Source organism: Pecten maximus, chromosome 17, assembly GCF_902652985.1.
Source record: "Pecten maximus chromosome 17, xPecMax1.1, whole genome shotgun sequence".
Lineage (NCBI taxonomy): Eukaryota > Metazoa > Mollusca > Bivalvia > Pectinida > Pectinidae > Pecten > Pecten maximus.
This window is the reverse complement of record NC_047031.1, coordinates 32946487-32964528: the sequence shown is the minus strand read 5'-3', so window position 1 is coordinate 32964528 and position 18042 is coordinate 32946487. Positions and strand designations below refer to the sequence as shown.

Genomic DNA, 18042 nt, shown 5'->3' with positions numbered 1-18042 from the left:
AGCAGTAACATGGTAAAACAAATCCAACATCATAAAGAACTAGCGATTCAGACGATAACTTATTGTTGGTCTCCTAGACCCAATTTGACAGAGAACAAGGACGCGTTATATACGATATGGCGCCTGACATCAGATACATAAACATTATCTTTCTGTTTGGATTATCTCTGTCGGCCATCTTCCTGTCCCTGGGCCATCTCCTCCATCAGGTGGTGCTGGCTGCTGCTGGCTTAGAAAGTAAGCCAAGCAGCCTAACAATGCAGATCCGGCCAATAATATAACGATACCTGCTATCACCATTTTCTCTTAGCTGGTATAACCAATTTGTGAGGTAATATCTTGATTAAATCTTGATTAAATGTCATTCCTATTCGGTTCGATAGAGTTGGTATGTACAAATGTATATACACCTTGTGTAATTTTAGTATCGATTAAGGACAATATACAGCAGGCACACATACCTTTTGTATTTTGATACGGAATATCTGTGGACAATCTTATTCAGTTGATTCGGACTGCATAATTTATAATAATACTAGTCTATTGTTTTAATGGTGTTGAAGTAATTGTTGTGGTTGTTTTGTTTTGTATGTGTTACAAACCTCTATATTCATGTTCCGAAATGTAGATAAGAATTATGACATTAAGTAAACATCCAGATTGCATTATGTAACGGTTGTAATAGATATGTCACCTGGCACACGGGGCAGTAAGTGACTGGATATGTGTAGTTGACAGAGAGGGACAAATACAGTGGTTTTATGGTAGCACACTACAGTAGGGCTTGGGGTAGGCCTGGCCATGGCCGATTTTTTTGTTAAGTAAATAACTCTTGTATTATGATAGGCATAACAAATAAAAAAAATAAATGTACACTATAGTTGGTATATTCAGTGTGAAGTAGTACATACAGGCTTCACATTTGTTCAATCAAAAATTAATGAATCGATTTCCGGATTTTAAATTTCCGGATTTTTCGAAAGTGTGTTTACATAGGGAATTTAGTTTTGCCGACAGCGAAAAATGGAAGCCCACCGAAAAGGTAAGTACAACATATGTCAAAACAAGATTAGTTCTGTGTTTAGGACAGAGATATTTAATTTTTAAAAGGTTTCAAAAAATAAATAGTGTAGAGAATTGTGTGATTTTGGGTCAAATATCATAATATTTTGTAATTTTTGAGCACTTTTTAAGCTACTATTATGGTACTAACAGCTCTAAAAATAACAGAAAAAATAAGTTATCTTATCCTTCAGAGCTCTATTAAAATTGCAAATGTTGTAAAGATTACAAATATATATACTTTACTAGAGGCAAACTATAGGGTTATCTGGCAATGTTCACATATCTAAAACATGTGCCATATTTTTCAGAATCGGGCATTTTTACTGTACACTGGTATCTATAGGTTGGGAGGGAGAGGCATAAAAGATATCCCCCCAAAAATGCCTAATTATAAGGGGATGCGGGGGCTAAGGTGTCCTGACACTTTATCACTAGGCCTCCACCTCTGGGTCGTGAATTCGAAACCCTCGTGGGGGAGTTACCTGGTACTGACCGTAGGTCATTGTTTTTTTCCAGGGAACTCCGGCTTCCCTACACCTTCCAAACATGGTATATACTTAAATACCATTGGCTGATAGTAGGATGTTAAACAAAATAAAGCAAACCAAACCATATTGTAATGCCGTTTGCTACCTCAGGTCATATATGCAGTTCATAAAACGTCGTCTTAACGAATGAAAGCCTTTGGAAGGTAATATCTACTAATACCAGAAACACCGTCTTTCTCCTGTTATAACAGCAGACTATTAGTAGAAAGACTGGTGACCGTACTTGTACCACCAATGTCTGTACATTAATATAACCATTAACACCTGTATAAAGCGACCACATATGAAAAAAATTGTCTTGTTATCTCGGGAGATTATAGTCTTATATATTTTGTTTTATTTGAATTTTGCCCCAGTTACATCGTAATGGTGATACCCAAAAACACGACCATGGCTGTTCACCCGTGTTCCCTAAAACAGACAAAGTTTTACCCAGTATATAATTTATTACCTGAAGTCATCACCTTACCACATAAGCGTAAAAACATTTGAAATCGTTCGTTTACTCTAACACGTTTTTGAAAATGCATCACACAGAACACAACAAATGCCACACAATGAAGGCAATACTTCTGAATAACTTGTTTATTAATGTAGTTCCATCTCTGCCTTGTTTTTTTTTTATTTTGATTATCAATGACTTTGAGATGATACCAAAAAACAGCATCACTTGATCCGGACCATTTCAGAATCATTTCAGTTATATAACAGTTAAACACTTCTGCTAGAATTATAGAAGTTTATTTTTCTTTCTTTTTTTTTTCGGTTGATAACCATTGTTTAAGGTAATCCTTCCATTGTATGGTATCTCAGTAATTCAGCAAAAACTCAGATCCCCAAAGCCAGATTAAATTCTGAAAAATAAATAAATAAATAGAAATATTATGACATTAAAAAGAACGGTAACAGAATGATGTAACTCCTTACCTTATATCAGAATATCTCTACCACAAACAACAAGGGTTGTTGAAAATATGTAGATGCATACATTTTACCTGCATGCATGGTGTGTTTTATGATATACTATATAGGAATTTAATTTGAGTTACCAATGTTAACCTTAGACATCATTGCTATTTATATTAATTAGATACCACTTAAAGGTTTTCATGATTTCGTAGCTCCCTCGAAATTCAAATATACAACAGTTCGACAGCCAACCTATTTGGACCATGGGACAGTTAAAACTAGAAAACATATATGGACTTTGGCATTGTTAAAGCTAGAAAACGTATGCTGATCATGGGATTGTTTAAACAAGAAAAGGTATTTGGACAAGTGGAATATCAAGCTGTTAACACAATAGCTACAAAAGGGTATTTGCAACATCCACAAACATAGACACAAATCAGGTGTCCTTAACGTTCTCTTAATCATAGCCACGGATAGGATGTCCTTAATGTGCTCAAAATTCATCCATTTTCTGCTCAGTTAGAAATATAGACAGGGTACTGTATATTTACACACAAGATAGTTAAGAGGTAAATATATTTAAAACGACCAGTTTATTCAAAAGTGAAAAGCTTTTTATTCTTCGATGTCTGTGTGTTTTTCTTAAAGATCTAGGTGATAGAGAATGACTTAATGTTGCACAAGATAGAGTTTGTACACATTGCAAAAATGGAAAAGTTGGAGTTTCGTTGTTTGTTAGAATGTACTAAATTTAACAATATTTGTTAGATTACTGTAGAGGTTTTTTTGTTTGTTTTGTTTCTGAATACCCAACAAAATAGATAACGAAACACACAGATACACAATACTGTCTTTTATGACAAGAAGGGGATTTTAGGAAATATTTACTCCACATGTAGCTTTTCCTTGTTCCTTGTTATGCCCATCGAATTGTGCCTGATGGGATATTGGCTATCCCATCAGGCACAATTCGATTGGCATAACAAGGAACAAGGAAAAACTACCATCGGCCGGCCATAATTGATTTTGACAGTTGAAGTTTGTTATTGCGATATCATGAGAATTTTTGAAATATGTAGGTTGACCTTAGTCCTTAGGTGTGCGCAAAAAAATCTGAATCTGATTAAAAAAATAAACGAGTTGAAGATTAGTATTGTTATGTCCATGTTATAATCAGTCTGACATAACAATGGTCATTCTTGACTCTAATATTAATCATCCTCTTTTCTCTAATGATTTACCTCCTCCTTTTCCTTTTCTTGCTGCTGCTGCTGCTGCTCCTCCTCCTCTTCCTCCTCCTCTATCTCCTCTTTCTTTGCCTCCTCCTCCAAAATAATAAACAGATCTATGACGACTCCAAAGGCAATTATGACTAAACCTGGAAATACCATTTTAGATCCGCTTCTTGTAACACTCTAACAAAACTTGGTTTGTTTTCCTGCTGGTTGTGCTGATAAGTTCTATCTTTGACGTTAGATCCGCTTCTTGTGACACTCTAACAAAACTTGGTTTGTTTTCCTGCTGGTTGTGCTGATAAGTTCTATCTTTGACGTTTAACTTTGTTGGTTATATTATTCTGTTTCACTGAAATCAATAAAAATCCAGGATTAAATCGTGGTATATAGACTGATGAGATCTATATTATATAAATTATTGAATTAGTAATGTAAACGTATATCTGAATGAGTGTTTGTCAATTTTAACTTGTTAATGATTAATGATGTTCTGTAGTAACTAGACAGGTTCCTTAGTATTAATGTAATGAATATGATGATTGTCTTTAAGAAAGTTTTACTTATTGTTCATATTTGGTAATACTTCAAATAAGACAACTCAGAAATGAATTAATTCGCAGGAAATTAGAAATTCTCAAAAATGGTCTGAACACTCAGTAACCACAATTACACGACAGGTAAGGGAAATGTTAATAGATACATAGACAATCATAATTATTACATAACATGATCACTTACAATATTCAGTATTTTTAACTCCTTATTCTGCGGAATATATCACACAAATCACAGTATAAATAGCGTCTTCTTTATCTGGTGTTTTGATTCCCGAACTCACAGCAAGTTAGTGAATGTCCCAGCTGACCCGTATGCACCGAGTGCGCGTGTTCCGATTCTAAGAAGCCTCACAATCTACAAATCCCACACGACAGCATAACAGTATTTAATGCTAAAATTTTCCATAAATCAAAATACACCTTTTGATTCTAATCCTAGTCATTATTATAATGTTAGATTAAGTTACCAAAGTTAAGGGGAACATTCTAAAATTAACATAATATCAGTAGCATCATAGCTATATACGTGACATTACTACGGCACCTTAGAATGGCGGGGGTTGATAAGGTACTCCATTTATCGATAGCAATTTGAGGAGCTTTAAACCGGTAATTGTTTCGATCTGCAAGGCTTTATTTAGGTAGGGCATTACTCATTCATTTTTTAGCAGAGACGTAAATATCACATATAGAACCTACACAACTGTATATCAGCTTCAGGTCGGGAACAGCAAAGCGAGGCATTTCTAATTATATGATATATGTTGTTCAAACCAAAGTGGATAACAACTATACGAAAATATTTTGTACGTCGGGGATGTTATTATTCCCAGGTTGTTGTATAATGTTCGTGTGAAGGGACCATATATGTTTTTTATTATTTGTGGTTTTGACAAAGAAACTATTTCCCAAGGAAATAATAGAAGTTATAGTTCAACACAAAGAACCTGATTTACCTAACTGACCGTGGCGTACCACATGAATATCTAGGTAGTAGTTGTTATTTGTTGAAACATATTTATGGGCCCTGTCTCTGCATGGACTGGTTGCTAATGGCCTGGTCCGTTGGCATCCAAAGAGATTATAAGCCCGAGACATTTAAATACATTGAAGTAGTTTTGACCAGTCCCTTTTTAACCACGGATCACAGGGACATGTCTAGACTTTAAAACAATATTCAAGAAAAAAACTTAACGGAATGTATTTAAGATACTAAACTTCTTTATTGCATGCATACTTACACCCGTATACATTGTATCTGTTACCGCGCAAGGCATACACATATATGTCTACACTCCCTTACGTTTCATATTACGTGTATCATATAATTATCATAGAGAAATATAACTGAAGATTCATTTATTTTAACGCAGCCCTAAATTTGGAAGAAAATTTTGGTTTAATTCTTCACGGATTTGCCGGTGGTTTGGATCGGAATGAATTAATCGAACTAGCATAAAGCCACGAAAAGAAAACATTTCAAATCTACGATTCATCAAAGATCTGACGTCAGCATCATTTCCAGATAATTTTATTTAAATGCTGCTTTCATTATATATCAGACTGACGATTGTGTTTTTAAAAGCATATTGATTCAAATCGACATCTGGTAACATAAGCTCCATATTTACAGTACAGATGCTATGTAAATGATGCCCGAATGGAAATCCGTGAGGATATCGATTGTATCTACTACCCTAAGATTCGCAAAGGCGACTAAATATGGGATCTTATCGTTTCTCCTCTTTATAAATACTTTCCTATTCCTAATATATCAGTTGATAACTTGATAATGCCTCAATTTAAGCCTTCAATTGAGCGTTCGCTCCTGTGAGGAAAGCTTCAGGTTCTAGCCCCTGCCCGAGACATACCGGAGTGTTACTGCTCCTCGGCAAATAGGGGAGGGACGAGTGGCTTGCGTGTTTTTAGTATTATGTGACCTTGTGTGTATTCTTTTGAATGTCATCAGTAGTATAATACAGTGAGGTAGCACTATAAAGTTGTCCACCGTTTCGGGCTATCAGAAGAAGTCTAAATTAATATATACCGCAGCCTCATGATGCATTCCTTACACAGTTGAGGCCATGCATTTTCAAATGACAATATTTGTTGATAGCATGCTGAGGGATAAAGCTTCTGTCTTGGAAATGAATATCGATTTGGATTATTATCAATTTTCCTTGCTATTGATAGTTATGTTTATCAAGACACTATATAATACACATTTGGTTGAGTATGTACTTATTAGATTAATACATTTTGTAAACGCTTTACAATTGCAAATACAAAGGAGGAAATATTGCATCAAAATGATACGTTTGGCGTATGTTTGCTATCATTACCAAGAGTGGATCAATTCAAGATTAAAATGTTCAAAACTAGCAGTTCTCTGTGCCCTACTTAAACAATTACAAGCTACACCTAACATTTGTTTCTGATTAAGTAGTATAAAATGAATAAGTTTTGATACACATTCTATATACAATATCGATGACTAAGGGTAGTCATGATCGACTGAACATAAAAACAGTGTTTTATACTGCAGCCTCCATTAACACACTCACCACATGCAGCACGACCTATAGCGTCAGTCGCGAGATGTATACACAGGCGGTGTGAACACAGGGTTCCGTGGTGTAGTGGTTATCACGTCTGCTTAACACGCAGAAGGTCACGAGTTCGAAACTCGTCGGAACCTTTTTGAGTAAATTTGTAATGCTTATTTTTAATTTATCATAATAAATGCAAAAAGGTTGGTATAATCAGTTTTGTAGCTTTACTCATGATATTCGAAAGATAATCATTCAATTATGTCAATAATTGTAAATGATAATTATTTTGTGTTTGTGTATTTCTAGTGCGATTTTAGACATCCAAGTTACTCCTTTGATAATCGGCAATTTTTTCTTTTGTGACTTGAAAAGACGCATTTGTTCTCGGTGAATCTCGATGATTTCTTTGGTAGATTATCGGTGCTGTTAATACACATCTTCTATTATGAATTGAAATGGCACATTTGTAACCAATGAGACTCAATGATAGCTTCCTGTGGTAGAGCATTTCAGAGATTTTCGGCAGAGACAATTTGTTCTATATAGTGACGTAGATCTACAACTTAATTTGAATTTAGTTAAGTTCTGTTTCCCATAACTACGTAGTTCCTGTGTCGAATTTATCTGCATTTTAATGTACATGTAACTAAGAGATGGGGAGCCTGACAAAATGTTATGGATTTTCAGTACATCTTTTATTTACCACTGCGCTTTTTGCGATGGTACTCACCGATTAATATTTCATATCTATGTACACTTTGACTCGGTACAGGTACACAAGATATGGAATTCAACCATTCGTTTGCCATCATTAGTACAAAAGTATAAGAAAGCAGAAATGAATATATATTTAATCTGGTTTTACCAAAATAGCGGCCAAAACCCGTGAAACCATCAGACAAAACGTTTACCAAGTAATAAGTTGGCATATTAACTGATAAATATGAACATTCATTTGCAAAATGTCATGGGCTAGTTGTGCGATTCTTTCAAAGCGATGACGAAAATATACAGGTGTCTTTAACTATATTGGAGACCCTATCAGTAGCCCAGTACGTTAACAGCTGGAACTTACTACGCTTTTCATAATAACGTGATTAATGAACTTCACGTTCTATTTTGACGCTGTTATTAACGTTTTTCCGGTCGGTTCTGGTCATAAGCAAAAGATATAACTCGTTACAAAAAGGACATTTGAATCATGAATTGATAAACAGAAAAAAGTAAAATTCAAAACTTATGCAAAGCACTACGTGTTTGATTTTTTTCTATTTTTTATTTATGTACCACAATACACTTTGTTAATACACAGATAGATGTATTTCAATATTTTTATGTGCCATATGAAAGTTTACCAATGATATGGAATGATGTGTTCAGGCTCATGTCCGCCATCGTAGTATTCCAAATCCTCCTTCATACCATGCCTATCAAGACCAAGCAAAATTCAACACTTCAGTACAAAGCTCCGTTCCCCTTGGATTTTAGTAACTTGAATGATCCATACCTTAACTGTAGAAAAACTTTGTTTTATTTGAATGTCACATTGAATGTATAATAATTTAATTTTGTATGAAACACGCATTTTCATTGGCTGAAATAATTTTGTTATACCTCCATAACAAAATTTTTGACGTTGCGAAATGTAACGTCATTTTTGATTGGCTGATGACGTTGCGTAATAATTTATCACAGAAAAGAGTTCGCCAAAGAAAGTGAAATATCTTGGTGTGTATAAGACGAAATTAAATTATAAGAATTAACATTATTTTTTTCTGTTATACAGTCATAACATAAAAAACTGGAGTGTACTCTCTTCGCGTTTATTTAGAGTACACTCCAGTTTTTTCTGTTATGACTGTATAACAGAAAAAATAATTGATGTTAATCCTTAAATATAAAGCATTATATTTCATATACAATGTATAAATGTTAAGACAAAGCATGGTGTTTTACTTTGTTTTATTATGGATTACACAATAAATAGTACAAAACGTTAAACTTTACATGTGATATTTGTTTACATAAATATTGTATTCATACTTAATATAAACAAAATTTACAAATAACAACACTGTACATTAACACGTCCTTGACATTATAGTATGTTCAGATAGATAAAGGTATGGGTATAATTTAGGTAACTAGATTTAAGTCCTTAATATGGAACGTTCATGATCAAATGAGTTAAGAGCCATTTGTGTGGGGCTACAGCTTAAAAACTTCAGGACTTATTTTGACATTAATATATATTCTCTCTTTGCACCCCTGGGTTATGTCATTGCAATATCAAAGACAACTAGCACTCTTGTTGCCTGTACTTAATTTTTGTATATATTGACCAATGTATTGTAAGTATTTTTGGTAATAAAATACTGTTTAAACCAACTAGCTATGTAACTGTTACCATGATAGGACAAATAACCAATCGCTAAGTTGTTGAAGATTAAAGAGGATCAACAACCCACATGACGATCTCGTGCAATATTGTACAAAGAGTACATCTTTTATCCACCAGATGGCAGAGACTGAGCTTTGATATTGTGACACCATATTCCGTTGATGTAGAGAGCGATAGTGACTCTGTGGAAAGTGTCGAGCGCGGCAGGATAATGACACTTTACTTGGGTATGGCTTTCAAATGTCTGCTGTAGTATCAGGGTATAGTGAATCTACAACGTTAAGCTAAACAATTCAAATTGCTACCAGTAATTTAGTAAAAACGGGAATTCAAACGTTAATGTGAATAGTAATAGTGCCCTGTATGCATTGTAATTTCTTTTACATCGTAGTCGAGGGATTTCAAACCTGGATACATTAAATAAGAGCTATCCCCAATAAGTTTCTAAACATAACACAATTTTCCTAATGTTTTTAAAGAAAAATCTGAAACTATTTGAACGTCAAAAATAGATTTCGACCCATAATTCTGTTTTAAAAATATAGATAACATGGCACAGATCTTACAGTAAAACAAATAGGGAAAATGCCGGTCTGTCTACATGATTAATAACGTGAACCGTTAAATAAAGATAGAAAAAAACCTATCGCACGAATTTATTAATAGATAGTATTACTGATAAAAAATGATTAGTGCAACATACAGCTGTTTTGTCATGCTATGACCGTCAGTAAAGCTAAGGAATTAATGAGTGTAAATTCTATTTGGAAGCAAGGAAAATCAAAATGGGACATATGATATAGAAGGGGTACATAACACCTTAACTTGTATCTGCATAATTATAATAATAACCAGAACTCCACGCCCTAAACTCTGATAATTTTCTCTGTTTAAGTTTATAATATCGAATCATAAAGTACAACCCCTATAGTTTTCTGCATTTGGGAGTAAACTTATTTCCGGCGTATAAATTGTTCATAATAAACCTATTGTAACTATGGTTACGTGTGAAACACATTCGAGGGGTTACGAAGGGTAATGCATTGTTTCATAGCTCATCGAATATTTGAGTCTTATTGGTAAGTAATGAAACGACCGATTGTTATGATAATACTAGAATCCAGTAGATTGGGGGGGGGAAGCATGTACGACAGCCTATGCATTCAGACAAAGTGATAGTTGCATGGTAAGTACGTTGTACAATGGTATGAACAGATTATATCAATGTCACATTGAGATCTATATAAATATATGCATACATATTTAAATTAATCTATTTTATATTGATTCCAACAGAGACCATTTTTGGATAAGAATAGTATATTGATCTATATGAACAAGTACACACACAAACCATTTGATAGTATATCAGCATATTGCTTATATTTTGTATTTACAAAATTAAAAACAAATTTGTTTCAAGAAACAACGACATTTACAAAACATAACAACTCGTGAATGAAAATATGTCTGGTCATGTTCAAACATTTCCAATATATATTGATACGTCATGTTAGGATTATCCGTCTACTTTGACAAACAGTAACATAACATATATCAATGCTATCTTAATATCTCTAGATCAATAACATTGTAATTTACATCCATTGGCATGAATTATATTCAATCAACAAAATATACATCCTGATAATATGTACACATCTTTATTTATAACAGTCAGTTGTATAATAAAAATAAATTTAAATGTTTCATATATGTTTTTTTGTGTGCTATTTACAGCATCCCCACCACGTGCAGACGAAGCCAGTCCGATATCGTTTGATAGTTTGCTTTCATCCACTTAATGTTACCTCTGAAATAAGACAAAATTTAATATTCACGATCAGCCCAAAAATGCATAAGAATGTCAGAGTTATCCCCCTTTACATCTATTTCACCTGATGATGTCATCATAATGTGTATGAAGTAAAAGAAACAATATTAAAATCGAATGGATACGAATACGGAATGAATATTAACCATTAAATTATGACAATGATGGACGCAAATTATAATTCATTTTTTTTATAGGAATATAAAATGTTATATATGTCAGCGTCAATCTTTATAATAAACCGTTGATTTCTATTGAAAGCTGGCGATTGAGGCATATCTACTTAACGTCATGAATTGCATTAAGAGGTGTCTGGAACATTACCTTATCAACTCTAGGGAATTCCGTGTCTCTCTAAACGCTATGGTTGGCATCTTTGCACTGAACAGCGATTCAAGCTGAAAATGAATTTGACATAATTTTGATCACATCTAATACCCCAAGCTCAAGATAAACTGATTTATAGACACCCATGCAATGTATCTCTGCTTGCCCAATATCACCACACAATGAAAAGAGATCAGAAAGTGTGAAACAAAACGGAACAAAAGAACAATGGATGTTTCATCTACAAGAAAGAAATCCTATTGGGTTCTCTCTGCACCTGAAATTTCGAGATAATGCAGAGTTAAAGTGAACGAATGGTTAAGAATAGATTACAGTGATTGACGAATTAAGTTTACATTGTGGTAAAGATATTTTAAAATTGAAAATTGAAACCCCGAGTCGAAATAGTTTGCCTGTTCCAAAGTCCATATTTTATCTTAACGTTATCATTGGCTTACATAAAGGTGGCCTGTTCGATGTCAGTAGTTAAATGTGGGATAATTTGTGTAGATAAAGTGAACAAAATATGGAAGGCGAAGAACAAGAAGAACAAGAAGAGTAATATGAGTGCCTTATACTACCTTTCCTAGCATATAACTTCTTTATAAATATCTTTATCCCCTGATATATTTATAATGTGCCAACATATACAAACGTCTATGTATATCAACTCGGTATAAAAATAACCCCAACATATACAAACTTATATGTATATCAACTCGGTATAAAAATAACCCCAACATATACAAACTTATATGTATATCAACTCGGTATAAAAATAACCCCAACATATACAAACTTATATGTATATCAACTCGGTATCACGAATAACCCCAACATATACAAACTTCTATTATATCAACTCGGTATAAAAATAACCCAACATATACAAACTTATATGTATATCAACTCGGTATAAAAATAACCCCAACATATACAAACTTATATGTATATCAACTCGGTATAAAAATAACCCCAATATATACAAACTTATATGTATATCAACTCGGTATAAAAATAACCCCAACATATACAAACTTATATGTATATCAACTCGGTATAAAAATAACCCAAACATATACAAACTTATATGTATATCAACTCGGTATAAAAATAACCCCAACATATACAAACTTATATGTATATTAACTCTGTATAAAAAAAAACCCAATATATACAAACTTATATGTATATCAACTCTGTATAAAAATAACCCCAACATATACAAACTTATATGTATATCAACTCGGTATAAAAATAATCCCAACATATACAAACTTATATGTATATCAACTCGGTATAAAAATAACCCCAATATATACAAACTTATATGTATATTAACTCGGTATAAAAATAACCCCAATATATACAAACTTATATGTATATCAACTCGGTATAAAAATAACCCAAATATATACAAACTTCTATGTACAATATGTATATCAACTCGGTATCACGAATAACCCAAATATAGAAATATCTGTACTATACACTTTTCCTTTTGTTCGTGAAATGAAATATTTTCGAAAAACATTCCTCCACTCAAGTGTGTATAGAAACATACAGTTTTAAGATGTCTTGAACTTTAAAAATGAGTGGATTGGTATATTGTCTATTAATTGTCATCCGTTAAGGTTAAGGCTAGGGAATAATTGAAGAAGCTACACATACTGCTTCTCACAGGAATAGCATCCATGTTAAAGAAAAATATGGAACTTACAATGTCAATGGACAATGAATACCTATATAACAATATTATAATGTTTTCCTAAAATTAAACATCAAACAACAGTCCCAAAATAGAATATCATAAAAGTGTCATGAAATAGTATATCATATCAATGCCCCAAAATATCACAATATCATTGTCCTAAAATTAAAATAACATGATAGTGTCCTACAATGATCGCTTATAAAACTTAAAGTTGTGTACAAATCGACGAGACAGTGCATGATATAATTTCTTCGGGAAGCAATTAATGTTTTCCGTTTCAAATTAATAGGCTAAAGGGAAAAGTTTAAACTTTCGGAGTGTAATAATAGCAGAACGCATGTCATGCTTGGTAATGTATTGCCAGCGCTTTTTTTTCATTCGATGATACTTACCCATTGTCTAGACGAAGCATCTTTGAATTATCATTGATCAAAGTAAATTTGAAAATAAATAGTAGTTTCCGAGAAGACATTAGTTGTCGACCGTGGATTTACATGTAATACCGGTTACCAACGGAAATCTTCCCAACTAGGGATGTGCTGCTTACGGTCATGTTAGTTTCCCAAAGATACACTTAAGATAGAGTTAAAATAAGAGTCAATGTGCATTTTTCACAAATTACTAATTTCTCATATTTTCATACCTGGTCCAGTTCGAATTCCGTGTTAACAAATTGCGTAACTTCTGCTATTGTTTCCCTTAGTAAAAATCCGTCTCCTCCGAACCTGTAAATATGAGCAGTCAAATCAATGAAAGGCATTATCAAAGCGAGGTTGAGAAATCAAAATGACTGGGTTATAGAATTTGCCTATAACAGACATAGACATAGCACTTGTTTTGAGCACTTGTCTTCAATATCAATAGAAACACTAGTGGCCTCAGGGGATATCTAAATTAGCATAGAATCGTTCCTCAATGAACGGGATTTCCATTTATGTGATCATCTTAGTTCGAATATATAATAACTTTAGTTGGTGAAAACAAAACAAAAACAGTTTTATACGTTATGCAAAAATCGCTTAAATATGATTATCACTAAGGTGTGTATATTGATATTAATAATTATTAGAATATTCAGAAAAAATGGTCAAGTATTAAGAAGTATTACGATTTCGTTTGCGACCAAAAGATTACCAACTCTACACAAAGGCAGACTCACTGCTCATTGAGTTGTTCCCACTTATTCATCAGGAGATGTAGAGCGATCATACGGCCTAGGGGGTTCTTAGCGAAGTAGCTGACCACCAGTCGTACATCCTGTCTTTTTATTTTTGTCTCATCGAAAATCCAATTAGCGTACCTGTAAAATCAGATAATAGAAAGATCACATACTAATTAAAATATCAAAAATACTGTTTGGCTATAATTTGGACAAGCGATGCGGTCTTTTTGTTCAAAAATGTTTGTTTTGGCTATAATTTAGACAAGCTATGCGGTCTTTTTGTATAAAATGAAAACAATGTTCAAATTGCCTTATTAGTAAGAGGCGACAAATCTCACTCGACATCACTTTTGATCCAATGTGATCCAACATTACATCAACTACTGGACATTACCTCCATAATAACCAAGGTTTTTGTGTCTGAGCGAGCGCCTCCATAAGCATTTGTCGTTCCGATGCGACGTTTGAGGCCTGTGACCGATTCCAGACATGGTCCCACTCCTCCACGCTCCCCTCACGTACTCCGACCGAGTAGATCGTCAACGAAAAGTGAGACGGCGGTCTGAAAACAACAACCAAAAGTGAGATGGTGGACTGAAAAATAACAACGAAAAGTGAGATGGTGGTCTGAAAAATTACAACAAAAAGTGAGACGATTGTCTGAAAAATAACAACAAAATGTGAGACGATGGTCTGAAAAATAACAACGAAAAGTGAGACGGTGGTCTGGAATGTAAAGGGGAATAGTGGTAAGGGAGTCTGAGAGATAACGAGAAAAGGGTCTGAAAATTATCGTTCGATAGATACAGCTTTAGGACCTTCCGAGTTTACGTTTCCGTTTGCTGAGTTTATCGCCCTTTGAACGGCCAGGATAATTTTGAGGCGGGGTCTCTTTGTGGTTGTTGGCGACTTTCGCACTGAACAACATACGGTAAGTTCGTCAGATGCCATCCATAGTAACTAGGGTAAAGTACCTTTCTCAAGGCACAAACGAAGGCACACATGGGCCCGTTTCTCAGCTTACTGAGAAACACAAACGACACGGTTAGGGAGCGTGGAACCACGTAACCGGATCTTCACCTGGCGTGCCCGGCGCTTTAACCGACTGAGCTATCGCGGCCCTGACCTTCCGAGATGCAAAGGATCGCAAATATATCGTACGACATGAAATCTGGCTCCCTTCATCAAAAGATTAGCTAGGATTCGAACCAAATTAGTGATCAGCATAACCAGAACTTAACCTGGTTATTGTTTCCTCTTCCCGTGCCTTCTTACCTTTTATATGACACTTAAAATAGTACTGCTTACATGTATATATAAGGCGTATTAGAGCATGCGTAAAACTGTGTCATTAGTTTTAACATGCAATTAATTATTGTGTGTTGTAATGTTGGGAGATGTTAGGACTCGTGCCCAATATCTATACTTTGTCATTAAAATGTGATCCTCGAGATTTAGTTTCAATTCTAAATATAAATTTCCAAATAACTGTAACGGAATATTGGCAAATAAAATAAATTTAATCTTTAAAGCCGCATACAAGATCAGTCTGTATAGGTCATTTTCTCATGACATTACACATATTCCGGCTTTATCATACACATTCTCGTCGACTTTTCCATAACATATTTCAAACCAATATGTCTTTGAATGGTCTAGATCAATATATGTAATGTGACTCAATACAATCAAATGGTCGTCTCGAATTGCTTTATATTCATCCATAAGAATGATTATGTTGTCAATGTTAATTGAGATATAAATGCTGAACTTACAGAACGCCATCTTCCTTCCACTGGCGGAATTTCTCCTTAGCGTAATCTATTGCCTTGGTAACGCCTACGTCACACGCTGTAGTCAATATTACCTCACGGAGATATCTAGTGAATAAAAAAAAGCCGGTATCAACTCATACATGCATAAGTGATTCATATCTAACTTACCGCCGATCTTTTCACTCCAAATATTCAAAGGTTTCCACAGTGACCCTGTTTCTTGGTTTTAACTACCATCAACAGTGACAACCTTCCAACATGCTACTTTGAATGACTTCAAAGCATTAACACCCAGTAAAGTCAGACATATTTACTAAATAAAAATACAAATTAAAAGTTCCTAGATAAGTTATTGCCAGAATAAAACTTTCTCGATAATTCCCCTCTGAATTTAGGTTAAATAAGATATAGTATATCATGCTTACTTTTCTGGAAGGATACCCCCAGGCGACGTCCCGACCTTATCAAATACCGGCGCCACGAGGTCGTGTAGGTATTGCTATAGATGAACAAAACACACAGAACATAATATAGTGCTGAAACACAGCTGTTAACACATAATCTATAAAGTTTGTCGGTTTTATTGTAACAAAAATATCCATCTTTACAGTTTAAACAATCACACATGCTTCACAAAAATGTAAAATATTCAAGATCTCAGATAACGTATTTCTAGAATAATGACCGAAATATCCCATTGTAGTGTGTGTTTCTTTGATTACTGTAGTAATTTAATGTATAAATTGGCGTAAGTCGCGGTATTTTTTTTTTATATATATATATATTTGACGACACGGACGTAGAAACACTTATACTGGAGAAGAATAACCTATTTTCCATCTGGCCGGACGTCTGACCGTCATCGGTTTGGTTTATGGTTTTTAACGTCCTATAAACAGCCAAGGTTATTTAAGGACGGCCTCCCGTACGTGCACCATACATGCGTGCATCTTTTGTTTTGTCTTAAAATACTAGTTTATTAAGAATAACAAAATATTAGTAGAAGATGTTACTTGATTATCAAAATAATCCCCTCCGTTATTTAATTAAATATTCCTAATTTCTTAGAAATTATTACTACTTCATTTTTGATAACGATTATAAATAAAATTTGACTTTTTCTCTTTAAATTATCATTTCCTAAGATACGTGGAGATGACAAATTTTACTACTGGTTTTTTGTTTATCCAAACAAGATTTCCGAAAGTGCAATAGTTACCCGTAAGAGTATGTATGCGCCTTGTTTTGATAGCATGCCCTTGATGAACCTGGTGGATTCCAACATAGCTTCCCAAGGGACATAACGCTCCTCCTTATTTAAATATGTCGTCATATTAAACGCAACGTCATAGTCCAGCAGTTTGGCCCTATTACAAAAGACCAAAAGACATAAAATCATATTCAGGCATCGATGTTCATGAACAAATCCAGTCTTTTTGAAAAACAATGTTATATCTAATATATATTTTTGGATTAACATGTATAGGTTTATGTAATAGACTCATAATATTCACACACAGGAAAATAGAAAACGCGTGCGGTTTATGACGACTACACACTCCGATATTTTATATTATCGCCGCTGTGTACGTATAAACCAATCAAAAGTGACGTTACACAGTGCGACAGCATACTTTATATTATGGGTTGATAGTATTAATTAAGTCAATGGAAATAATGGTTATCAGCAATACAAAATTAGTTTTCAGATTTGGTGACACTCGTTTCACAATGCATGATAGCACATTGATATCCACATTACACAAATGAGTATATAAACACAACTAATCACATCATTGTCGAATATCCGGCTTTGATAATTGAACGAATCAATGTATAGTTAGTAATATTTGCGAGGGAATTGATTTCGTGGTAGCCTTGAATTGATAACCCCCATTCTAGGTCCAATGTGAAATCTTGAAAATTAATAACTATAAAAGATGCTATCATAAAACAAAGC

The 18042-nt window shown here is 34.0% G+C and overlaps 1 protein-coding gene and 1 non-coding gene across 2 annotated transcripts in view; one reads left to right on the top strand and one right to left on the bottom strand.

The window, feature by feature from the left end:
- Positions 1-6942: 6942 nt before the first annotated feature.
- On the top strand, positions 6943-7015 carry Trnav-aac. The gene has a single exon. It is a non-coding gene; the product is annotated as a tRNA-Val (tRNA).
- Positions 7016-8812: 1797 nt separating this feature from the next.
- Positions 8813-18042, bottom strand: part of LOC117315547 (aminopeptidase N-like) — a 67574-nt gene continuing 58344 nt past the window's right edge. The window contains exons 14-21 of the mRNA XM_033869788.1: positions 17302-17449; positions 16508-16581; positions 16083-16187; positions 14702-14869; positions 14305-14445; positions 13789-13870; positions 11429-11502; positions 8813-11083 (exon numbers count right to left, since the gene is read on the bottom strand). Of these exons, the coding sequence (XP_033725679.1) occupies positions 11005-11083; positions 11429-11502; positions 13789-13870; positions 14305-14445; positions 14702-14869; positions 16083-16187; positions 16508-16581; positions 17302-17449 (871 nt within the window). The 3' untranslated portion in view covers positions 8813-11004. The remainder of the gene's footprint in view (positions 11084-11428; positions 11503-13788; positions 13871-14304; positions 14446-14701; positions 14870-16082; positions 16188-16507; positions 16582-17301; positions 17450-18042) is intronic.